Source organism: Pocillopora verrucosa, chromosome 2, assembly GCF_036669915.1.
Source record: "Pocillopora verrucosa isolate sample1 chromosome 2, ASM3666991v2, whole genome shotgun sequence".
Taxonomy (NCBI): domain Eukaryota; kingdom Metazoa; phylum Cnidaria; class Anthozoa; order Scleractinia; family Pocilloporidae; genus Pocillopora; species Pocillopora verrucosa.
In genome coordinates, this window is record NC_089313.1 from 5837787 (window position 1) to 5863390 (window position 25604).

At 36.5% G+C, this 25604-nt stretch overlaps 1 protein-coding gene across 2 annotated transcripts; it reads left to right on the plus strand.

Annotated features, from left to right (window-relative positions):
- Nucleotides 1–176: 176 nt before the first annotated feature.
- Nucleotides 177–25380, plus strand: LOC131793985 (E3 ubiquitin-protein ligase TRIM37). Of its 2 annotated transcripts, XM_059111477.2 has the most exons (29): nt 177–310; nt 1721–1822; nt 7584–7624; nt 7757–7814; nt 9005–9066; nt 11351–11438; nt 12060–12128; nt 12213–12266; nt 12896–12934; nt 13037–13121; nt 13567–13634; nt 14111–14176; nt 14357–14415; nt 14604–14654; nt 15278–15359; nt 15587–15663; nt 15789–15859; nt 16171–16232; nt 16322–16419; nt 17046–17109; nt 17706–17937; nt 18577–18768; nt 19331–19849; nt 20751–20888; nt 21443–21608; nt 21950–22020; nt 22346–22483; nt 23318–23569; nt 24077–25380. In XM_059111477.2, the coding sequence occupies exons 1-29, from the start codon at nt 290–292 to the stop codon at nt 24139–24141; spliced, it is 3090 nt and encodes a 1029-aa protein (XP_058967460.2). In that variant the 5' UTR covers nt 177–289; the 3' UTR covers nt 24142–25380. The 2 variants fall into 2 exon arrangements, with proteins under 2 accessions (XP_058967460.2, XP_066018501.1); XM_066162404.1 differs by lacking the exons at nt 177–310; nt 1721–1822; nt 7584–7624; nt 7757–7814; nt 9005–9066 and adding exons at nt 9276–9487; nt 9594–9669.
- Nucleotides 25381–25604: the final 224 nt, after the last annotated feature.

Genomic DNA, 25604 nt, shown 5'->3' on the forward strand with positions numbered 1-25604 from the left:
CCTCTGATAGACGTTGGAAATCATCATCTACAAAAGTTTGCAAATAAAAGTTCAAAACCGGCGTTGTTTCCCTCTATTTTACACCCAGCCAATTAAAGCCCGAATTCATATCACGTGATTCTACAACCCAAACAAGAGGAGCGTTGGGAACAAGCTATAAATTTGTAATGATTTTTCAAAGCTCTAAACAAGCTGATGGTAATATAGAGCGAGAGCTTTTTTCATCTTATTTAGAAAGGTAACTTATCTCCGGAAAAATTTACTCGTAATTGGACAAGAAGACGTCAGAATGGACGAAGGATCAGTGGAGGTGACTTGTGTTTTTAGTGCTTTTGCGTTGGTGAAAAGTTGATCGAATTATTTACAGAAACCAAATCTGATACTCGCTCAGTAATCTAAGCAAAGATTAAGTCCTTCTCTGTAAGTTTTGAGCGTGAGAAAACGCAAAAAACAGATCCTAACGACTGGCTGTTAACATGATAAAAACTGGAAAATAATTTGCGGATGACCGTTTTTCAAAAATCGTCATCAAAATGACGGTCATCAATTTGGAGTCTTGCGCCGTATAGAACATTCGACTCTAAATCGTAGAGATAAGGACAGGTTTTAAAATCTAGACCAAAAACCGACACACTATCGATTATTTTATACAATAAGTTTTTTTTTAAGGCAAAACGTTTTCCTACGGTTAATAATAATGGTTTGAAAACAGGAGGCTCAGAACACTGACAAACGTTATTTCAAACAATCACATTCAGAGGAGATCCTAAAACTATTAATCTCATTAAATCAAAACAAGAAATGTAAACAAGATACATATAGAAGTAAATTTTATAAGATTACAGGTGACTTCATGTTAAGGCCAACAATTGATAATGCAGCAATTTTTCAAGTAGTATTTCCATCGCATCTAGACTGACTTTGACTATCATAAAGTTAGGTACAATGACTCCAGTCTGTGACCATCAAATGGTAATCTTCTTAGTAAATTAATTTCTAAATGACAGCATCCTATATAAAAACAATATTTGTTAAGAGTGATGAACCAGTCAGTTACATATGAAACTAAATAGAAATTTATGAAAGCTATTTGAGCAGGCTCTAATAAATCATAAATTGAACTGGTAATTTTTGATTAAACATTATGGTATTTTAAATCAATATAGTTTGTGTTTGTAGGCAAAAATATGTTTTTGGCCAGACTCAGGGTCATTTTAGCTTGAGGCACTAGGCAAGATCTAAAATAACTCTGAGAAGGGTCTAGAACATAGAACTTTATACCCAAGAACATTAACTGTATAACTATTATTATCACTCTGGAGGGCATTGAGAACATAAAAACTGAGAAAAGGCTACAAAACAGTCTGGATAATCCCATGGGTGTGCAAAGAGGCTAGTATACTGTACATTTTAGCTTGTAAAATTTACCACAATACCCAAAAAAGTGTTGAAAATAAGTTATGATACATTTGAGATTGGGATAAACTTACATTAAGACTATTCACTCTAAGTCAGCTGTAGTGTCAACTTGACTGAAGTGCTGAGAGACTTTAAGTAAAAGGCCAACAGCAGCTGTAAGTTGAGAATTCTTTTCCCAAGCAACAGACTTATTTGATCTGTACTGTTTAGTTTCCCATTTTCAGTCATTCATCTGTGAAAAACCTTGCAAACGTCTCAGTTACTCAATTTGGATGTGTTTGTTTTCTGTTTACTTTCCCAGAGTCTAGCAGAGGTTTTCAGATGCTTTATCTGCATGGAGAAGCTGCGAGATGCTAGACTTTGTCCTCATTGTTCCAAAATGTGCTGTTTCCTATGTATAAGGGTGAGTTATATAGATTTTATGTCATCTATTGCAAGTCAACATGCACAACAGGGTGTAAATTAAAACTAAACATTCAGAGGTGTGTGTAAGACCTTAACCCTTTTGCTCCCAAGATCTTATTAGAAATTCTCTCAGCTGTCTGCTATACAATTCTTGTATGTTCCTACATAGAGTTTGGTAGTGGATCAACTTTAATTCTCTAATTTAAATTTTTGTCCATTTGTATAACATGTCTGCTTGATATTGTATTGAATGAATATTGTAAGGGGAAATTAACTCTTCTTTTTCCTCTGATGAAGGTTAAGTTAAGAATCTCAACAAACATCCAGATTTTTATAGCACTTTCAGTGTTCACCCTTATTTTAACCATGACAGGTTAAAGACATTTTTAAACCAGAAGAGCAATCCTTTTTCCAATTGAATTTTGAAAAATTTCAAGTCATTTTAGTAAGATGTACTAGAGACAGTAAATTTAACCGGTTACCATCCTAAAAGGAGAACACTGAACTTTTTGTTTATACACAGCAAACGGCTTCTTGTAAGTCCTGGGTTTATATGACTTTTTCAGGTTTTTCTTTTTTTAATGAAACATATTGGAGCATTTGCCTCATAAGTAGATGTGCTCATTTAGAGAGTTCCAGCTAAGGGATTTTTGATTGACATAGGGGATTATTTTCTTGAGGGTATGTCTCAGGGAGTTTACATATAAGCAGCATTAACCACAATTGTCAGTAACATTGTAGTTTGATTAGCTTGTTGATAAGAGTACAGATGATGATGCTTGCATCAACTTGTCATGCAATGGTCAGGCACTGAAATAATAGTTTAATTTGAAGTCTTTATTGTGGTCTGTACTCTTTTGCAATGTTCAGGACTGATATAATAGTTTTATTTGATGTCTGTAGCATGGTCTGTACTCTTATCGACAACAATTTTGGTAACCACAGTGGTCATGATTTGTTGTGGACTCATGAGATATACACAAAATTTTTACCACTGTGATGATGAATATTGTTGTTGATAAAAGTACAGACCATGCTTAACCAATGACTATTTGTTAATTTTACAGTAAACCAAACATTTTTTTAACTACCTGCACAGGGGTCTCAATAACATTTTCTATATTAAGAGGTTGCTTATGGCGCAATAGGTTGCCATGTTGTAAGGTAAAACGCAAGCAAAAGAGCTAGCTCACATGTTGAACAAACCACAGTGAGAGGTCTTACAGGTGGTGGTAGATGCCAGGTGGTTGTTACTGAAACCTTTGTGTTAAGTAGTCATAACTCACCCTTCCCCCATTCCAGGATACCTGAACTACAGGAGAAAAAAGATCTGCAACTATCTTTTACAAGTTATAAGTCCTTTTCATGAGTTTTACAGCATTATGTAAGATCTTGAATAATGGGGGTAGGTTTGTAAAGGAATTGTGGTGCATATGGGAGGGAGGGGGATTTAAAAAATTAATAAAAAGATCCTTTTTAATAGGATTCATGAATTTTTGTTGAAAATATTCATAATGTTCAACCTACATTCTTTCTATTGATTGTTCAAGGGGCCACTAACTATTTTGCCTTTAATAAAAATGTATTAATTTTTATATCAAAATGATATTTATTTGTTAGTTACTTTGTGTATCCTTCTTTTCAAGGTACAATATTTACATTGTTAATCTTTGAGTTTACAGTTTATTGTAAATCGTCTGGGTTGAATTGATTTAACTTTAAATTTGAGCAAAAGTGAAGCACATATTTACTGTCACATACCTCTTCAACTTTTTGGCAACTTGATAGAATGCTGTATTCATTGGTAACAGATGAGGAAAAAACAATATTTTTGAATGTATTAATTAAAGCCACTCTCTATACAGTGACAAGTCTCTGTCACTTCTCATTTCAAGTTAAGACCAGTTGTTGTATCTGAAACAAATTCTATTCACACAAAGAGGAGGATTTGTAAAACTTTTCTTGGTTTTTGTCACACAGTAGATTTTTCTTGTTAAATTTTATTTTTAATATCGTAGAACAGTCATGTAAGAACACTTCTTGCCTGTAACCATAATTATTTGAAAAAAAAAAAAAACCCAAAAGTTTGGGGAACCTGAGGCTGTTTAGCCTAGAACAAGTAAGATCCCTGGTTTTTAGGAAAGTTGGACTATCTTTGATTTTCTACCATGTGCATGTACATGTACTGCATTTTTTGGCCAGCATCCACTGATTACCATCTGGGGTGCATTGCATTGGCTACCACTCAGAGTTAAAGGGTTAAGTGTTGAATTTTGGGAGTTGAGTACATGCTGTAGCATCACATACTCGTAGCTACAGTTCACCATTTTTAAGCAGATTTCCAAAGGACTTTAGCCAATATTTAACTTAACCCTTTGACAGACCCACAGGTGATTAACTGGAACTACTCCCAGTAATATTCATATATTGTTCAGCAATATGAAAAGTTTGAGAATACTCAAACTAATTGGATTTTAGGTTTTATCTTGATCTAACACCAACTTCTCCTAATTAATAATACGCAATTTTTGGCATGTTTCATTCATGTTTTTCAGTTAACGTATACTGGTATGTGAGCAGTACTGTAATTTGCAAAGAGATGTGTATCAGCTAGAGGGGAGAATTAACAATCAGATCTTGGGAGTTTAAGGGTTATCACAGGGTTTCCTTCGATACAGGTTTAGTAAACTTTACTACAGTAACTGTTCTTAATCATTCAATCCCAACTGAGTGAGTGAGTTAATTCAGCAATCCTCTTGAATATAAAGCTGGTAAATAGAGCGAGTGAGTTGGGCCAAGCTTGCTCTTACACAAATACACTAAGAATGCCTCCATCTGCTTCTGTCCTCCATTACAATTAAAGAATTTTACATCTAGAGTTAAAAAATGTAATTATTGTAACCTGAAATTTGTGTGACTTATTTTGGTGTCTGAAGCCAGCTGATGGAGGTGTACCTTGAATAAAAATTTATTTGTACTGGAGATGAATGAGTGAGAATTTGGACCTTTCAAATTTGGGTTCAGCTTGAAACAGGTTTTTACACCATTCTGTGAATCATGAATTTTTATCAAAATCCAGGGAAAATTTAACTTCTTGTGGGTCATCTTTTGTTTGACTGTGTCTTTTTTTGTTTAATTAAGGCCTTAGGAGGAGTGCTTTATATTTTGATTAATGGGTAGAAATTATGCTTTTAAGAGGAAAAAAGGGTTCTTCAACTGCATATTATATATTGTATTTATCTGACAATGGAAGTTTTGTTTTCAATTAAAATGAAAGGTAAAGGAAATTTCAAAAACTGATGCTTATGGCCACCACCAGTACAGTATCTTAATATGTAAATTTTGCTAAATGCATCCTGTTTTTTAAGTAATGCAGGTGTTCTTGGTTATTTTTCTTTTTGTTATTTTGAATACATTGTATATCCTTTTTTATCAGTTATTTGCATGGTGACTTAAAGTGACTTGAAAGTAACCACTGAGTGAGACAAAATAATTCTAAGAGTACTAAAAATTTACATTTTAAAATCAGTTTTCAGACTGAAATTTTCTGCATCATATTATGAGGGATTTGTCTCTTGAGGGATATTGTTAATTCTGCTCGGTTAGTTTTAGTCTGGTTCTGAGTCTGGTCAAGGATTGAATCCTTCTGTTTGGTGTGAAAAATAATTATGTGTGGAGAATTTGTAGAAGGTGACACAATCAGAAATTCTAAACACAATTTGTGAAATTTGATTTTGCGAATTGTGTAGATTTGGTTTGAAACACTCACTGTCATTACCTTCACAATTATATGAAACTTTCAGTACTGTAGCTCTACATTATGTGTGGAGAGTCACTGACAATAATTGCCATTTTAAGAGCCTTTTTTGTGTGGAGATTGGGCCATTTTGAATTTTGAGATTTCTGTGTAGATGTTTTGAGTTAATATGACTTGAGGTCATTTGTGTAAAATTGCACCACCAAGTAATATCTCAGAAGCCTTGCAAAATTTGATGCATTTAAAAGTACCCAAGTTATTTGGTATAGTATGTGACACACATGGATTTCAGGATGATATTCAAACGGGCAACTGTAAGTAGTTGTTCAAAACCTTGAGTATTTGCAGTGCATTTAAGTGATATTTCCTTGTCAAATCATATACAGTCATGCATTTACTGAAAATATTGCTCAGTTGGCATGCAGTGGCACCCAACTAAACTGTAGTATTTGGGGACAAGATTTAAGTGCAGCTAAGGCCTTAATTTGTTTTGCAATGGCTGAACCCCTAAACTCCCAAGATCTCAGCAGTAATTCTCCTTAGCTGTCTGCCATACAGTTCTTGTACATGTAATGTTAGTTTGGAAAATTTGGTATTGGATCAACTTATAATCCTCTAAATGATATTTTTCTTTATTCTCATCACTTATCTGCTTGATATTGTATTGATGTTGTAAGGAGAAATTCTGTCTTGGTCACTCATGGGAGTTAAAGACTAAAATTGCAGCTTATCTATAAAGATCATGGTTTATTTGATTTTCAGTTCACAGGTTTAATTTTTTTCATGACAAATTAAAAATATAATTATAATGTGCAAAATGGTAGGTCATGTTGACCAAAATTGAAGATCATATTTTTACTGAACAAATGTGGGAAATATTTCTTTGGTTCAAAGGCATTTGAATTAAAATTGAACTCACAAAAAAAGTTAATAGTTGTAAAAGATACTGTAAGTGAAATCTTTATTGAGTAGACACTGAAGGGACATTAGGTACAACTTCATTTTACTTAATAATTGTTACATAAAACACTTCCTCTTTCCCCCTTGTCTATGTTGGTAAGGAAATAATTGATCTGCATGCAGAATGCTGAATGTTTTTAAGAGAATGGAGTGTCCAAACAATTTTAGTTTTCAATTAACCCTTTCACTGTCAAGATCTCTTCAATAATTCTCCTTACAGTCTATCATATAATTTTTATGATATTAGTTTGGAGAATTTGGTATTGGACTAACTAATAAATCCCCTTAATGATATTTTTCTTTATTCTCTTCATTTGTCTGATTGCATGATTTTGTTTTGATGTTTGAGAGTTAAGAGAGACAGAGTGTATCTGCTAAATTCAAAGTTAAATTACTAAGTTCATAGTTTATCTTTTTAAATTATTTTTGTGGCTACCTCATCCTATAGGAGGAACAGGGTACTCATAAATATGAAGGATGCAGCAGGTTTTCTATTTTGCATGTGAGACAAATCTCCTGCAACACCATCCTCCAGCATCATTATACAACCTCTAGTTCTTTTCAATGCTATAAAAATTGTGCTTTATTAGTAGCCACATGTAGGCTCAAACTGCCTATTTTTAATAGTTGATTTACATGAACTGTTAACCCTTTAACTCCCAGGCCAAATTTGAAATTTTCCTTACTGTCAATCATACAATTCTTATAATATTGGTTCAGAGAATTTAGTATTGGATCAACTAATCATCCCCAAATTGATAGTTTTCTTTGTTCTCATCACTTATCTGGTCAATATTGTATTGATATTGTCAGGAGAAATTCTGTCTTGGTCACTTATGGGAGTTAAAGGGTAAATTACTAAAAATATTAACTAAAGAATGATAGAAAAGATTATGCATTGCAAGAAATGTGTTACCAGGACATGTACAGTAATAACAAGGATTCTATTATTCCATGGTTCCAGTTTTAATAACTGACTAAATATAGGGTAATCTAAATTAAACACAACCATTTATTATGATCATTGTTTTCTGTTTCCTAGCGATGGTTGACTGAACAAAGACCACAGTGTCCACATTGCAGGTAAAATAATTAAAATATGTTTCTGGGAACATTATTCATCTTTCTAGCAGTCATAATGCCTACCCTTGCATTTAAAAATCTATTCAGCCTTAAGTGAAAACCTTTTGCTAAACTTCTTTTCTCTCAATACAGAGCATCCCTTCATCTTCATGAACTTGTCCACTGTCGATGGGTTGAAGAAGTCACTCAGGTTTGAACTATTTTTGTTTTTTTACTGATTTTTTAGGAGCTACTGTTTAAAACTTTGGCAACATGTTGCCTTGATTGATCTGTTATTTAAACACCTGTGAGAACTGAGTGACACTGTGTCCAAAATAAATTACAGAAATGAACTTTATTTTAATTGTTATCATCATCTGTTATGAACAAAAGAAGCTGATAGTCAGCTGCCTTTTTTTTTAGACAGTCAGTCAAAATACATTGAATGGTAAAAATGGTTTAAAGCACCAATTAAGAGCAACATCCAATATTTTTAGTGAGAAGACAACTTTGTTAATATGAGTGTACTTCATAAAGTAAATCGAGACTGGCATTGTTAACCAAGCCCTTTTAGATTTTCTTCAGAATAAATAGCAAACAAATAACATATTTCTCAGACAATATTTTTGTCACTTCTTATCAGTTTCTGCTGACTTCTGAATTTACAGTTTTATGGATTAAATGAAGAGACAAGTTTTAGTTACTTCCATTTGAAACACAGTTTATTTTAGCATCTTCATAGAACCAAATTTTTGCTCTCATTCTGTTATTACTTAAATTTATCATGATTACTTTTCAGTCTGTTAATTTTTGCTTCAGATCAAAATGCATAAATCTAGTTCTTCAAAATAAAGCTTCTAAAGAAGAGTGGAGGAGGATATTAATTTTACTTTGTGGTTATGAAAATATCCACCAGAAAGAAAAAAAAAAGTTACGGGATAAATAATTCTTGGTTGAGTTTATGTTCATTTTTTCTGTTGGTGGGTTATGGGTCATTTGTTCATTACCTTTAAAAATACTTGATACGAAATATTTGCATATTTCATTATTAAATCATATCTCACTAAAACAACCCTAAATTATTTTCAATTGGTAAATAGTCAAGTCATGAGTGATGTCATGTGTAGGAGAAAGATGTCAGATCTTTCAACATAATACTTAATCAGATGTATTATCTTTATTTCATGGGGTGCGGTCATAAAAGATATTAAAGAGAGCTCACAGTGTTATAGGAAATGTGTGGGATTGTTCATGTCAAGCTTAGACAATTACTTAAGTTGCCTGCCGAATAATAAGTTGTCTCTAATTTGCATGCAGTCACTTATTAATAAATGACCCAAATTATTAAGCAAGAAAACTTCACTTTGGATTTAAGATTTTAATTCCTGTTTTATCTTTCAGCAACTAGACTCACTTCAGTTAACAGGCCCCCCTAAAGCTAAAGAAGATGCAGATAAAGACAGGTGGGATGAAATCTAATGTTTAGAACCCCTGGTATTTTTCTCTAACTGTCAGCTATTAGAGGATGCAGCAAATTTGCATAAGAGTTGCGAGAGAAATGTGTGCCCTTAAGAACTTCCTTTTTAATTTAAATGATCTTTGTGAGATTGGCAAGTGCTGAGGTGAGCAGGTGTCTTGTTGTAGGCAGAATATTATTGCTTTGTCTAGGGTCAGTTTAGCAACCCACACATTTACAGCCAGAGTTAAATTGATGACTCTGATCGCATTGATAAAATGTATTTCTTAGATCAAACACAGACAATATGTGCTTAAAAATGATTGTAACACTGGAACATTTTTCTAATGGCTTGGGATTCTTCTGAATGTTAAAACTTGAAAATGATGGTGAAATGTGCAAGTTGTGGAAAATTGCTAAGGGTAAAAGTAAGTGGAAGTATCGAAGCTTCAATACAATTTTCATTTGTTGATTTTTTTCACATCTTGGTTGGATTTTTGAGAAGAATTTTGAGAAATATATTTCACTGAATAGTGGGCTTGATAAAAGAGTCTATGCATATACGTGTTTGGTCATGGAAACTGCGGATGAAGAAGAATGCTGTTGATAGGTATACTTTCTTTTTTATGAATAATGAAAGTACCATCATCATTTTTATTTCAAGTGGTATCTTTTTCTGAGAAGTATGTTTTGGTCTCACTGTAAACTTTGATTTGAATTCTGATCTCACAAGCTATTGTCAATAGTAATTTTTGAACAGGATTTCATCCTTAAAGTCTATACATTTATACAACATTGTTATTTAAAATCATAACAGTACTGAGGTTGCCTTCACTTGTTTGTGATTCATTTTTAAACTCAAGTCACTGTAGAAATTTAAAAAAAGATTTTAAAGAGAGAAACCTATTTTTAGGAACGAATACAAAATACTATGTTAACATTTCCACTCTGCTTACATGTAGATTTCTGGAAGTATAAGGGAATATGTGCTACAGTGTCTCTGAATATCTTAAAGTAACTTCGGCTGTCTGTGAGCACTGTTTATCTTTGTCATGGTTAAATATATGGAAATATAAGGGAAAATATTTTGAATGTGCTACAGTATCTCTCTATATCTTTAAGTAACTTATATTGGCTGTTTTTAGAACACTGTTTGTCTGACTTTCATGGTCATGGCTGTTCACTGAACTGAGAGTCAGCGTTATTGTTTTATAATTTTGAAATCAATAGACTGTATTATTTTATACTTTAAAATTATTGAAATACAAATGGAGGTTACAGTTTTTCAAATGCCTTTAAATCTCTTTTTGCTCATGGAATTCAATGAAATAATACATAAACAAGAACAGCTCAGCTTAGTTTTTTTTGTAACTTATGTGTGTGTCTGTTATTAACTGCTGATTTGTGTACAGCACCAGACAATCAAAGGGTGGAAATCATATCTTACAAGATCTGTTTTGCAATAGTTTGAAATGAATTTTGGGTGATAAGAACGGGTTGGAAAAATTTCTAAACTAGTATTAAAACCATAAGGAAAGAACACAGAGGATATTTTGATCTAATGGCTACTGTTACACCATTTCATTAGCATGAACAATTGGTTCCATTAGCCGTGCATGTTCCCAAGGACCGCACTTTAGATATATTTCAGGACAATATGATATAGGAGGATATGACCATTTGTTTGAATACTGTCTCCTGCCGATGACAATTATTCTTATATATGATATATATTAATTTTAGAACAGCTTGAATATGCATTTAACGAGGAGGTATCCCATTTCGTTCCCAAAATCGTGATAATACTCCTTACCACCTGGCCTGCATTATTTTTAATATTATGATCCCTTTTTATTTCTTGTGACAAACAAGAAGACAGTAACCAAAAAAATGTGACCAAAAAATTAACAATTTGACTTCCAAACTAGACATCTGGAGAGGACACAAACATGCTCTATTGCTAAAAGCTTTCAATTGGAATTTTTCAAATTGTATACTCTTGATTAATCAGCTCACTGCAGGAAATGTACAAATGACAAACAGCTACATCCTATAGTGCTCAAAAACTGTGCAGGGCCTTTTCATGAACCTTCAAGGTGAATCTGAACACAGGAGACAACAGATTACTTTTTCATGTATAGTTTTGAAGTTCCTAGGGATCTTTAAACTAGGGTTACTGAAGAACGCAAGATATGTAATTCTATGGGTTAGTGTAATCATTATGGTAAATAGTTAATTGTTGATTTTTTTTATTTTCAACTGTGTTTTGTTATGATTTGGCCTTGCTTTAGATGTGACATTCATCATGAAAAACTCAGTGTCTTCTGCAGTACATGTAAGCAGTGCATCTGCCATCAGTGTGCTCTGTGGGGGGGGACGGTGAGTTGATCTTCTTAACACTTGTTAGTTTAAAAATAATCACCTTTTAAATAGTACTTATTGGTATCACACAGCTATCTGTAGGCACTTGTCAACACAATACTGAAAAACAACTGTGAGAAATGAAAGCATTCAAATGAAGGAAGAAACATCTTGCAACCTTGGTCTTACTTTCTCCCTCATTTAGCATCATTTCACATGAAATGTTCCTAAGTACTGTGTAACAAACATAAATTTATTGATTCATGACTTACTTAATAGTTGACTGAAAAGAATTGCCCTTTTTTGTGGGCTTGAGTCATCAATATGGTTTTGCATAACTTTGCTAACACAAATTGCAACTTGGTCTCTCCCTTTTTCCTGCACTTTAACCCTTTAACCTCTAAGATCTAATTAGTAATTCTTCTTATTATCTGCCATACAATTCCTATGATGTTTGCTTGGAGAATTTGGCATTGAATTTAACTAATCCCCTAATTGATATTTTTCTTAATTCTTGTCAGTTCTCCCCTTGATATTGTATTGATATTGTGAGGAGAAATTCAGTCTTGGTCACTCATGGAATTTAAATAGTTACAGTCTGTAACGCTATTGAGTTATTATATTTGATTTGATTTTCAGCACTCCGGCCACACTTTTAAGCCTCTGGATGAGGTATACGACCAGCATGTCTCATCAATCACAGATGAGGTATTGTCAACTTAAATTTTGCATAGAATAACTCAAGCTAGTGATTTATTGGTAAGTGTTTAATTAATATTTTTATTTTTTTAGGTTGCAGCATTAAGGCGCAGACTGATGGAACTGATTAGTCTTGTTCAGGAAGTGGTATGTGGGAAGCTCTTAACTGAGATATGTGACACCAAACCTGAGGATGTGGACCAGAAATGTTAAGCTCTTAACCCTTAAACTCCCAAGATCTGATTGTTAATTCTCCCCTCTAGCTGCTACACACTTCCTTGTAGATTAGTTACAAGAATTTGGTGTTAGATCAAGATAAAAACTTCTTCCTTGATAAGTTTGAGTATTCTCATTACCTGTTTGCCAGAAAATGTATGAATATCATAGGGAGAAGTTGTATGTCAATCACTTCTGAGAGTTACAGGGTTAAGGAAACTGAGTTGGATAATTATGCTTCTGAGATGAAATTGATGTCAACACGCTCTGTGATCTTAAAATAACTTATCGGTTCTGGTGCCCCAAGTACCCAAATTTGTTATCTTTTTTATGATAACTTTTAATTCTTGTCTTGATCTTTCTAAACCATTTTAAATTATTTATAATTTAAGAGAAGACTAAACCAGTGTATGACTGTAATATGTTTACCCTCCTTAGATAAAGGATAAAGTTACTTCTTACTTACCTGGACTTACTCAGTCACTGTATTAATCAAGTTATTTTTTGTCTGCTAATCTGTCTCTACCATGACTTGAAATTTAGTATTCATTTCTTTGTAGGAACGCAATGTGGAAAGTTTGCGTGAAGCTAAAGAAGAAGTATGATTGTTTTTCAGTGTTTAAATTGCAATAATTAACCTTATTACATGTAACTTAGAACTACTAATCCTACATTGTTTTTCTCATAATAAATTTTTTTAGCGTGTACGTGAAATTCGCAATGCAGTGGAATTGATGATAGCACGCTTAGACACTCAGCTTAAAAGTAAATTGCTGACACTAATGGGTAAGTTTTGAGATGAAAATATTATGACTACTTGTTTCACTTGACTGTATAACTAGGGTGTAACTGATTGTTTGCCCTTTCCTCTATAAGGTAATAAATGGGAAAAATAACTATTAAGATTATCAGTATTTGATATGCAAGCCTATTGATGTACTATTACTAGTAATTTCAAATTAATGCTTTCATGAGAGACCCAGTAACTTAGTGGATTCAAGTCCTGTTGGAGGTGATTGTGTTGTGTCTTTAGGTAATAAAAAACAATTTACCCTCTCAATGTTTCTCTCCACATAGGATAATGAAAAGGATTGATAAAGTAGCAAGGGAAAACTGATTAGTTGCTGAAATGAATGCTGTACTAAACTTGCATCTCATTCAAAGGGGAGTCATGATACTGTGCGTGAATAATTTTATTTACTTGTTTTCTTCACTTGTTTATTTTAAACAGGTCAAAAGAACTCACTGACTCAGGAGACAGAACTGTTAGAATCCTTGTTACAGGAAGTTGAACATCAGGTTTGTTTAAAAATTGTTTAATAATTGTACGTGTAGCACACTTGCAAGGATTCTTTGTTTACTTGAAATCATTGGCAGGTCAAAATACTTCTTTTTCATTTGATTAGGTTCCTTTATGGGAATAAAGAGCTTACTGAAATTTTCTTAGCTTCCAACATGTGGCTTTGTTACTCAGTTGGTAGTGCTGGGTAGGGCTCAACTAATTTTCAAGGCCTGAACTTTTTCAGGCTTATTTTTTCCTAAGATTTCTTTTATTGCAGCTCATGTGCGAGTAATCTTTCTTTGTGCATGTCAAAATGTTACTTATTTCATTCCAAATCCATTATTGGAAGTATGTTATCAACATTGAGGTGGAATGCATCATCTCTCTAGACTCTTGTAACCCCGATCATTCAATTTGGGTCATTTCAATGCCAAACATTTCAAAATAACTGATGAAATTTTAATGTTTGTTTTTTTTTTTAATTGCCTTTTAGTTGCACTCTTGCTCCAGAAGTGAACTTATTGCTAAAAGTGGTGAACTTTTACAGATGTTTAATCAGGTGTGGTAAAATAACAACTAGACCTGAAATTCTGTGTGGAATAATTTCTAAAACCCATTTTTGTTTTGCTGTAATTGATTCAATTCATTTAATCATTATACAACATTTTTATACATTGTATTAAGTAATACTGGTATTTTGCAGCAATTAACTGAAAAATACAAATTAAATCCATTGTAGGTTCATCGTAAACCAATGGCTTCATTTGTGAGTCCTCCAATACCAGCTGATTTTTCAAGGTAATTAGCTTAATTCTTGCATATCAAGACATTAAAAAACAGTTATTTAAGACTTACCCGGTAATGTAATTTGTGGGTAAGAAAATGCATTGCTTTCCTACAATGGCCAATAGTTTTTGTAAACTTGAAATCCAACTGAGAGAAGAAAAATTTATCTCATGCAAAATGCTTTTTCTCTTCATTTTCAGTGAAATTGTACCTGGCTATGACACAAGTACATTCTGTATCACCAATTTCAGGTAATTCATCTTTTCTTGAAAATAAAGATACTGGTATGTTGAAACTGTCTAAATTCTACAAATAATAATAAAGATAATTATCTTATTATTATTAATTTAGTCATGGTCCTTTCCATTGTTCCCTTCATCAAAACAAATATTTTCTCCACGGATGCAACATATGATTCCCTAAGATATCAGGCTATGATACTCAAAGTGTAATTTTCATATAAATACATTTCATACTTTCAGAAAATATGCAAGGTTTTTAAAGATATATTTTAAGCAATTTTTCAAAACCATCATATTACTATAATAAAATAACAAGTATACACTGACACACACTTCACAATAAACTTTGCTTATGACCAATTACAAAAAATCAATTTCACTAGTTATATCACAGGCTTTTGAAAGTACCAAAGTATATAGACTGTACATCTCTGTCAGAGGAAATGGTGGGCTAACCCTTGGAAGGTCAACTGTAGAAACTCTTTACTATGGCCTTGTAACACTATCAACTCAGTTGATGAAACCAAAGTAACTTGTAATACCCCCCACTGATGCAGCACCACAGTTTCTTTATTAACTTTCCCCAGTTTATTCATGTATCATTGACACTTGACTTGGTTTTCTGTACACAGTTTATTGCGAAGAAAGGCAGATCCTGTTTATAGTGAACCCTTAAATATCAGTGGACTTAGTTGGAGACTTAAGGTTTATCCTGTGAGTATGGAAAAAAAAACTATATTCAACAGTTCAGAATTTGAAGTTTTACTATTCAATAGTTTGTTTTGATCATGGATCTGCCTCAGCAGTCCTCTCCTGGATGTGGAATGGCCACTTTTCCTTTCTCAAAGGTTCGTCATTGGAGGGCAACCTGAGAAATTTGAAGTGTCTCAAGGTGGCATGTAAAATATTTAAAACAACAAAAGTTTTGATGTTCTTTTTAGGATGGTAATGGTGTGGTGAGAGGAAATTACCTGTCTGTATTTCTGGAGCTCTCTGCTGGACTGCCAGAAACATCCAAGTAATTATTTATAATAATGTTATGATAATTGTTTTCAATTCTTTTACTTTCTATTTTAAAATTTCCATTATTGTTTCATTTGGTGATTAAATTCATGATAATTACATTTTAATTGATTTCTTTAGGTACGAATACAGAGTTGAAATGATTCACCATGCATCTCCTGATTCAAGCAAGAACATTGTGAGGGAGTTTGGTGAGTTGTATTGAAACACAGGCTAGTACTTCTACAATGAACCTTTTAACCCCTTGTAGTGACTAGCATGCATGCATCTCATTTCTCCTTACAGTATCACCCCTGCATCAAACATTCAGGTCATGAGAAAAAAGGAAATGATCACCAATTCAACTAGAGAAGCTCTTGATTGATAAACAAATTCTCCTTGTCAGCACCCTTGGAAATGTATTAAGAACAGTATGGAGAATATGTATACTGATGTTAGGGTGTAAAGGGTTCACATTAACCTGTGAACTTCAGTTTATTTGTACAATGCGTTTCTTTTACAGCTTCTGACTTTGAAGTTGGTGAATGTTGGGGTTACAACAGATTTTTTCGCTTGGATCTTTTGGTAAGTGAATGTCATTCTTGTTATTGTGAGAGGTAAAGGCGAAGTACATATGCTCCAATAACTAAAACTTGCATACGTGCTTGTTGTAGGGAAATGAAGGATACCTGAACACAGCAAATGACACTTTGATTCTAAGGTTTCAAGTCAGACCTCCAACATTCTACCAAAAGTGTAGAGATCAACAGTGGTAAGGCGTCACTTGATGCAAGTGTTCAAACGTAGCCAGGGCAAATATTACACTTTCACCCGAGATCTGATTGTGAATTCTCCTGTCTGGATGCCACACATTTCCTCTCAAACTAGTTACGAGAGTTTGGTGTTAGATCAAGACAACCTCTTCTACCTGATACGTTTGAGTATTCTCATTACGTGCTTGCTGGATAATGTTTGAATGTTATAAGGAGAAGTAACATGTTAATCACTTCTGAGAGTGATAGAGTTCAGCTTAAATTATGGGCCGAGTTATTGGTAACATGGCAGCTCGTATCTGCAGTCTTGCTGAATAACAGGTAATTTGGTGTTAACAACTCAGTTGAAAACGTAAATTAGCCACCGTAAAGGGTAAAAAAAAACTGACGTTTCGAACGTTAGCCCGTTAGCCCGTTAGCCCTATCGCTCTGACGAAGGGCTAACGCTCGAAACGTCAGCCTTTTTTACCCTTTACGGTGGCTAATTTACGTTTTCAACTCAGTTGGTAACACTAAATAACCTGCTATACTCTCCCACCGACGCAGCACCACAGTTTCTTTAGAAACTTATCCCTATGTTGCTGAGTAACAGTTCACGTTTGTGGTTTCGTTCTTGTTTTTCCAGGTATATTAATCAACTTGAAACTGGTCAGACGCAGTACATTCAGCAGATTAACGATTTAAAAGAGGTACACGATATATAAGTAAGAATAAGATTAGTGGACTTAAAACTGACGTTGTAAGTACGACCCAAAATGAATCTTCTTTTCGAGAACCCACCACGTGACCTGCAATTAAGTATCCACTACTAATGCACTACCCATGTGCAATACTGTTTAGCTCCGCTCTTACAAAAATTTACCGGTATCTTCCAAATTGGCTCTGAAGAAGGGCTAACGCTCGAAACGTCAGCCTTTATTGAAATTCTTTACGGTGGCTAATTTACGTTTTCAACTCAGATGTTAACAACAAATTACCTGTGAGACTCTCCCACCAACGCAACACCACAGTTTCTATTAGAAAAAAGACATTCTTGTCATGCGTAGTTGTGTCCATGCTGGTCTGGAAAATGGCAGATCGCCTCCCTAGGGAGTCAAAGAATTTTTTTAGGTCTCATTTCAACTACTAGTTCGGTAGTGTTCATAGCTGCGAGGATCACTTATATCTCATTTCTTCACCGCAGTGCACATATATGATTTTCAAAGATTTCCAGTCATTATTCATCGTCCAATAATTGTTTATTATATTTTTATATCTAAGTAAGAATTTTTTTTTCAAAACGCAGCGACTTGCCATTGAACTGTCCAGAAACCATGCACCGACTTCCTCAGCACCGGGCAGCGTGTCAGACATGGGTCACGTGTCTTTACTTGAACAATCATTGGACAACATCGAGGATGATAATGATCATTTGGTCACCAAGCAACAAAATGATGCCCAGTTGGTAGTGCGACGGGCCCAAGTTTCTAGGCCACGTGCCACAGCACACACTGCATTAGATGTGGAAACTGCCTCTGGTATGTGTTGTGTTCTGCTGGTGTTAAGCCACATTTTCACGATCGGGTTTTTCGCTAAAAAAATTTCCTTGGCAGCGCAGATAGAAAAGGAGGCAGAGTCTTGTCTCTTCAAGTCCCTTTGTCCTAAAACCAAGTTTTTAACAGGTAGCCGGTCGTTTCCGCCAGTTTCTTACGGTTGTTTCGCCCGAATTGAAAGTCGATTCAGTAGAGATGATTGTGGCCGCTTTTCGAGATAGGGCTCTTTTCGATTGACTGACGTAAAGATGAAATCAACGTAATCTCAACGGCCATTCAGAAAAAAGAACAATACCTTAAATTTGCAAACCGCCCAAAGCGCTGGAAAAAACACGGGCGACTAAGTCGTGATTGGTTTTAGTTTTGCATTTGATAGGCAAAAACCAATGCAATCTCGGATTACTCTCGACACTCAATTGAAAATTACTCTAATTTTCTCTTGTGTGGTTGGTTGTTATGATTACTTCGCTTATGGTTTTACTTTATTTTTTCGAAAAGCGCTCTGTTGCGAAAAATTTACTCGGACAATTTGCTGGTGTAAACTGGACATGGAAGGAGTAAGTTAGGTTTTTTTTGTGCCTCATGTGTAGTCGCTCATAGTAATGACGAAGTTTTCTCCTTTAGGGCCAGTACTTCCAGCATCAGAGGAAGGAGAAGAAGTGGTGGATGAGTACACAAATGAAGATGATAATGGAGAGGAAGACGAAGACGAGAGTGGTGCTGATACTGGTGATGACGAGAATGAAGTGGATGGAAGACCGGAAGCTGAGGAGGAGACATCTGAGCCGGAAGGAAATGAAGAGGAGTCATTAAGAGGTAAACACTGCGTAATAGAATGGGAGAAGAGGTGGCTCAACGGTTAGCGCGCGAGGTCTGGGTACGAGACCTGGCTGGCTCATTGGGTTGTGTTCTCGGATCAGACGCTTTACTCACTGTGTCTCTCTCCGACAAAATGCTGCAAAAGGGGAGGGTGAAGTGATGGACTTGTATCCCCCGTTAGGGTGGTCGCAATATCTTAAGCTGCTTTTTGCTACATAGACCGGGATAAGCACTGGCCAAATGAGTCACTTGACTTAATGACTTAGTTTTACCTGACACATGACAACGCTTTCGACACTGCTGATCCGCGCAGTAAGCGACACGTTTGTCACACTTGAACCTAGTAAGGACCTAGCCCATCATAGAGTTTCCTGCGTCTAAGTGGTAGAGCAGTGGGGTTGAATGTCTATGGGTCGAGTCCTTAAAGGGGACTCAGTAAAACTTTTGTATTTGTTCCCGGCTTAAGCTAGCAAGGATAACTCAGTTCGTTGTTCAGACCTTCTTTTACTTGAATTGCACGACGCATCAAAATGAATTCTTTATTGGTGCTTTTTTTCAGACGAGACTTTAGAAGAGGAAGCACTTCAGGATCTCGTCCCATGCTCAGAAAGTTCCCCAGAAGAACAGGCTGCGCAACAGAAGGAACAAGAGGCCTGGGACGTAGAAGATGTTGAACTCGAATTCTTTGATATTAACAGTTTAACGGAACAGCGAGAAGAGGCAGAACCAAAACCCGAGCCATTGTCAACTCAAACCAGCTGCTCTAATTGCCTTCCAAACAATCAAGGTCCTCTTATCGATGCAGAGGAAAGAGCGCTTCTTAATTTGCTTAAGTTTGATAATCGAGGCCCCAGAGGGTCGCGTTGGAATGCGCCGGCTGTGTCACGGAGGTATGTGTCAGTAGTAGAGTGGCCCAGGCGGGGAGATGACGATAAAGACAAGCATAAGGAAAGGATCAAGAAGAGAACGCGCTTGGAGAAGACCAGCAGCATGCTGGAGAGACTGCAGAGTTGTTTAACCCGCGCAGAAGCTCACAAGGCAGCGGCTGCCTCTCTTGACAGTGCGAAAGCCCTAGAGGGTGATTGTTTCTTAAAGTCTTACCTGATACTTAAATCATTGTACGCTGTGCCATGTTTTAGAATCTCATATCAAATGCGAGATTGTCCCCCACCCTCACCCTTGAATCCTTGATCTTTTGTGGCTTTCGTAAAGCAGAGCACCCGTCTTCAATTATAAGGGAGTCAGATGTTTCTTGATCATGACTTAGTGTGAATTGACAATTCCTTTACGGCGATTTCAAAGTTGAATTTCTTTTTCACTGTACAGCGTACAAGTGCGTTTACTTCACTTTAAATCACTCACAGAGCAATTTTCAATAGCGTGTCGAAAGTAATCCGAGGTTGCTTTGCCTTTACCTTACCTAGCTTTGTGATTGGTCTAAAAGAAAACTCGCGCTACTTTCTCGACCAATCGGATGCAAAACTAAAAACACATACTTGGTTACCTGCGTTTTCCCGCGCTTTAAGCAGTTTTCTTGTTTCGCTTTGATTCCTCATTAGCTATTTATGATTTTGACCTTTGTTTTGATTGGTCCCTGGGATAAATGTGGTTTTGGTTTTTCGACACTCGGTGAAAACTGCTCTATCGGGGTCGAACCCTTATCTTAAGATCTGTTTGGACGGATACTCGCATTTGCAAATGTTCATCTTTCCGTTGGCGTTTTCGCTCATGCGGTACTTGTTCAAGACAGCGAGTGAGGTTGAACGGTACAGTGCACGTATAAAAGGGGGTAAGTTTATAAAGAAACAACGGTACTGCGTCGGTTGGGAGTCTTACTAGAGAATTTGGTGTCATCAACTGGGTTGATTATGTAAATTGGCCACCGTAGAGTTTCGAAAGCTGCGTTTCGAACGTTGGCCCTACGACATACAGTACACATAAGACTGATGTGTATGGTTTTTTTTCCTGTTTGTTTGTAGAATCTCTGACCAGTGGAAGCCATCCCATAGGGATGAGATCGGGTACAGGAAATGTCAGACCTCACAGGAGGGGTGCTTCATTACCCAGCTTGGATGGTGCTGACAGTAAAAACCGAACTTCTCCGAAGAAACCCACAGGTATTGATTTTCAATGTTAAGTTGTTCAGTTCATACAGTATAAATCAGTTTTCTTCCTGTTACTAAAGACAGATCACTTAGTGGTAACGGAAAGAAACGTGACTATCAGTTGTTTCATCTTCAGAAAAAGACAACTCAGTCAAACGTGAATTATCGATATATTAATTGTGTTGTCTTCTTGGGCAAGACAATTGACTCTCACTTAATTTTCTCCCCGAGGCAGTATAAGTGGTTATCAGTAAACAGTTAGGAAAGCCTGCTGAAAGCAGGCAGGGAGGCTGGTAACCTGTGATTGGCTAATATTAGTAAAGGAGAAGAGGCAATACTTCTGCTTGTTTCGTACCACAGACACTAGGATAAACTCGGTTTGAAATGAGCCACTAACATGGAATGACTTATCTTTCACAATTTTTTTAACTTGAAAGAGACCAAAGTTTTTATATTAACAATACAACAGATATGTTTAGTGTTGTACTAAGAAGCGGAGACACGGCGTAAAGTAGGGTATGGCCTCTTTATGTTGTCCATTAATATTTCTCCTATTGTTTCTTCAGTCTCATCAGGGACTGTAGCCAGCATCTGTGTCAGCTCCGGAGTTCCAATTTCAGCAGTAGCATGTACCATTCCCCATCCCCCTGACCATGATGACGGGTGTGGCAACCCTGAACCTGACCTGTCAGTACCTCATCACCTGCCGGAAATGGACACAGACAGTCCTCGGTAAACAAACTACCATTGTTATCTCGTATTTTTATCTCGCTACCTTTACCCTGGCAGGCTTTCCTCGACAGGTCTTTTTCTGAGATCCTTTATTTCCCTGTGACCCTTTGTCCAAAAACTGACAGGCCTGTCATGGAACAGGAGACTTGTTCCACAATATTTTCTTGAAAAATGTCCTTGAAGATTTTTTATGTTTTGCATACAAGTAAAATAAACTATTTACATCGACAATTGCATTGTCTAGAAAAGAAAAATCCATGGTCAATCTTTACTCGTAGACTTACAAATTATTACAGGTTTTCAATAAACGTTCTAGTAACTCGGTGTCAAACCACTTTCAGTTCTCGACCCAAAGATACGAAGCGGAAAGTACACAGAGCAAATACTGCTCACTCTACTGTTGGAACTGAAGGTACTCCTGTCTTTTGAATTTATTGATTTATTTGCGATATTTAAACAGGCTGACTCAGCTTTAAAGCTAGTGTAAATGGGGGCCTATACACCAAGCTCTTTGCGAGAAGTAGGTGGACTCTTTAACGTCTCTTGCTAACCAGTAAAGAGAAGATGCAGGAGACAAGGCGAACAGTTTATCGTTCTAAGAGCCTTTGTGTTGGTCCGGTCTGGGATTCAAACCCTCGACCTCCCGCCTAACCGTGAACTGAAATTCTTTCTCATGACTGCTTTACAACCTCTTATCTTGTTGATTTAAGTTATTTCTAATATCTTATATTCTTCAGGTCTCCAACTTAGTTCTCAGTTACTGTCCGACCTCAAAAGGGCTTCGACTATAAACAAAACCTACAGGATGAGGTACTCTACTACCGAGGAAGAACTACTACAAAGTCGAGCCAGTTCTCACAATAGTCCCACACAAGGTAAGTTAGAGACACACATAGTCTTGGTAGAAAACAGCTTAAGGCAATTCCGTAGTATCACATCGCGAATTCTTACTGCGCATAATTTAACACGTGACTATCGCGCCCGCATTAAAAAATGGGATTTATTGTCGGAGCTCACCAGCGAGGTAAATCGTCATTTTCCTGCAAACGAGCATGGTGATCAAACATTTTTTTCTCATTTTTGGAAATGAGCGATGAGTTTCATTCCGTAAAATAGATATATACCAATTCTTTAGTTCAGCTAACAGCTGGTTTAAATGGGGGCATGTATACACATCAACATGTTCTTTAACGCTCCCTGCTAACCCGTTCGGAGAATATGCAGGAGACGGGGCCTACGGAATGTCTAACCATTTGCAGATGTCATAGTAAAGGCAGTGCATCTCTTCACTTATTTTAAGACCCTTTATGTTGGTCCGGTGTGGGGCTAAAACCCTCGACCCCGAACGACAATCCGGCACTCTACGACATGAGCTAAGCAAGCGTACGGAAAGAATACAATGTAGCAATTTCTAAATATGATCGTCATGATATATAGGAATTATATGAGTATTTAACATGAGTATCTACAAGGTACTGCTACCCCTCTAAAAGCACGAGAACGCCCTCCCTTTATGTTTCTTTAGGATAAACAACCCATAGGTAAAGTTTTGTAAAAATCTCAGGGTAGATTCTACTTCGGAGGAACGACCTTAAATTGTTTTTAAGCGTCTTAGAGTGAATTCCAAGAGAAACTGTATCAAAAAATGAGGCTTTGTTGTAAACGCTTCAGTGTGGACAGGACTCTGACTATACTTTTTTATCCGTTAGCTGATAGCAGTGTGGATCCTTCACCATGTGGTAGCGCAGATGAATCTTTCATTACGTCACTGAGTTCATTACCCACAAGTCAGCAGTATCATTTGGTACACATTAGCACTGAGGACCTGACTGACATACACAGCGGTGATTCACCCACTAACCCTCCCCCCATAGTAATCAACAGAAAGAGGAGCTCACCAACCGGAAGCGCCTGTAACAACACCAGTCGGGAGGGTAACAACAGCCCCACAGGAAGTGCAGGTAACTGTTACATTACACTGGCGGCTGTAGGTCTTGATTAAAAACTGTCTTATGTTCTTGAATAAAGTTATGGCGGGGGGGGGGGGGGGGAGGAAGGAGGGGGGTGTTTGGGTAACCATCCCATCCCATCCCATCCCATCCCATCCCATCCCATCCCATCCCATCCCATTAAAGAGGAGTTGCAATATTTCAGCTCACTTCACGCGCTGCAATGCGAGATAGGCTTATATTTTTGGAGTGTTATGACCCAAACTCAGAGACATTCCTTAGACAAGTGTTTCCCAGAAGCTAGTACTTATGCCATTCGAAGACACAAAAATACTTGGATTGATTGTAGAGTTCTTGCGAGGATGATGTGTGAATCACTATCTTCTGAAAGCAAATGACGTCAGGGAGTATTTTCTTGTAGTCTTTGTACGTGTATGTGCCATACCCGTTGGGCGTGTATAAACAGGCAGCAACAAACTTAAATACATATACCTTGATCAGTCTTTCCTTTCCACACAGGTTGCTCAAGTCCTCAAATTAATGACAGCAGTGCGGAAGAAGACAGGGGAAGTTGTGATAAATAATATTGCCGTGTCAAAAGTGTCTCTTAAACGTCATACCTAAGATACATTATACGTAGAGTAGATTTATTATTGTACAGAATGACCAGGGGGTCTGGGTTCTAGCCTTGAATGGTACCTTTAAGTTCCTTATTCTCCACTGACCTTAAAATTTTGGGGCGTGTACGACTATGAGTTCGAGATCTTCCAATAGGGAGACAGAGGGCGCTCGAGAATCTCCGTAATTTGGTGCCTAAAAAAAAAGCGGTCGACATTATTTTTCAAGTTTTTGCAAAAAATGGAGTAACCATTTTGTAACCAGTTCTGTGGTTTGACTTTTTTAATTGAGCCCTTCGATTACGTCCGATCATAAGAATTAGCTTTGTTGCTTAGAGAAGCACAGTTAAGTTTCACGACGAAAATTTCGCTGAAAAACTGAATGTAACTCTCCTACTTGTTATCGAGCGAGCTCGGCTTAAAATCTTAAAGTCTTCATTAGCGTGATCTAAAATTATTGAATGAGTTTAATTTATTGATGAGTAAATGAGATATGTTGTAGTGGGATGAATATGATTTAGTTTATACTGGCCTTTTCCATATTTTTTCTTCCCTCGCTGTTTACTTTCCTAGCCTGCGGGACGGGCGTCATTTCTTTGACGTTTTTCGGGCAAGCGGAGGAAAGTGTAAAGCGTGCGGGATAACAGCACGAGGGGCGAGTCGCGTGCCAGAGGAGGAGCTTGTGCACTAGTGCTTGTCACGCACGTCACGCTGACCTCGCGCTGGCCTCCGCTCGCCTAACCTGGCGAAAAAATGACGCCCTATCTCTAAGGGACCCTAACGAGTTTTTTTTTTAGTATCGAGTAGTCTCCTTCGCAGCCGTTTTTTTTCCTTCGCAGCCGTTGTTTTTCCTTCGCAACGCTTTTCGCCCTTATCGCGAGAAAGAGCGTGTTGCGTGAGAGACCAAATAAAGGCTGAGAAGGAGAGCAGGCATCAAATCTTCCTGGATTTGTTGAAAAATAATTAGACAGGGTTTCATTGAAAGTGTAAGGTATCTAGGGGCGATTCCTCTCTTGGTGTTCTCTGGCTTGTACCTATCTCAACTTTTTCGTTGTGACGTTGATTCGCCACATTAATCAATGAATGGAATCTTCACTAAATGTACATAGCTATGAATATGGTTCAATTTCAAGACGGAGTATGTTGAGAATATATTTTGAGAGTTGATATCGATTCTCCGGAAGATTAATAAATTATTGTATTTGATTCATGCTATTTAACTGCGTTCTATTACGTGGATATTGTATAGGATTGGGACGTCTTGCGAACCTAGTTTGAGAGTGCACGACATGGTCTCCTTATCGGTTATCATTCTTGAGTTTCAACTTCTCCGAACACCAGTTTTATTGCTACATCATCAACATTTTTCCTGCTTTCATTCAAAAGCGTCAAATAAAATTTCAATTGCAATACATGCGAGCTTCAATCCT

What these genes read in the sequence shown, in the direction of transcription:
- LOC131793985 (XM_059111477.2), top strand. Translation starts at nt 290, where the DNA reads ATGGACGAAGGATCAGTGGAG. An exon ending in GCTGTTTCCTATGTATAAGG is followed by an intron (nt 1,823 to 7,583) that starts GTGAGTTATATA and finishes TCTGTTTCCTAG; the next exon opens with CGATGGTTGACTGAACAAAG. An exon ending in AGATGTGGAAACTGCCTCTG is followed by an intron (nt 17,938 to 18,576) that starts GTATGTGTTGTG and finishes TTTCTCCTTTAG; the next exon opens with GGCCAGTACTTCCAGCATCA.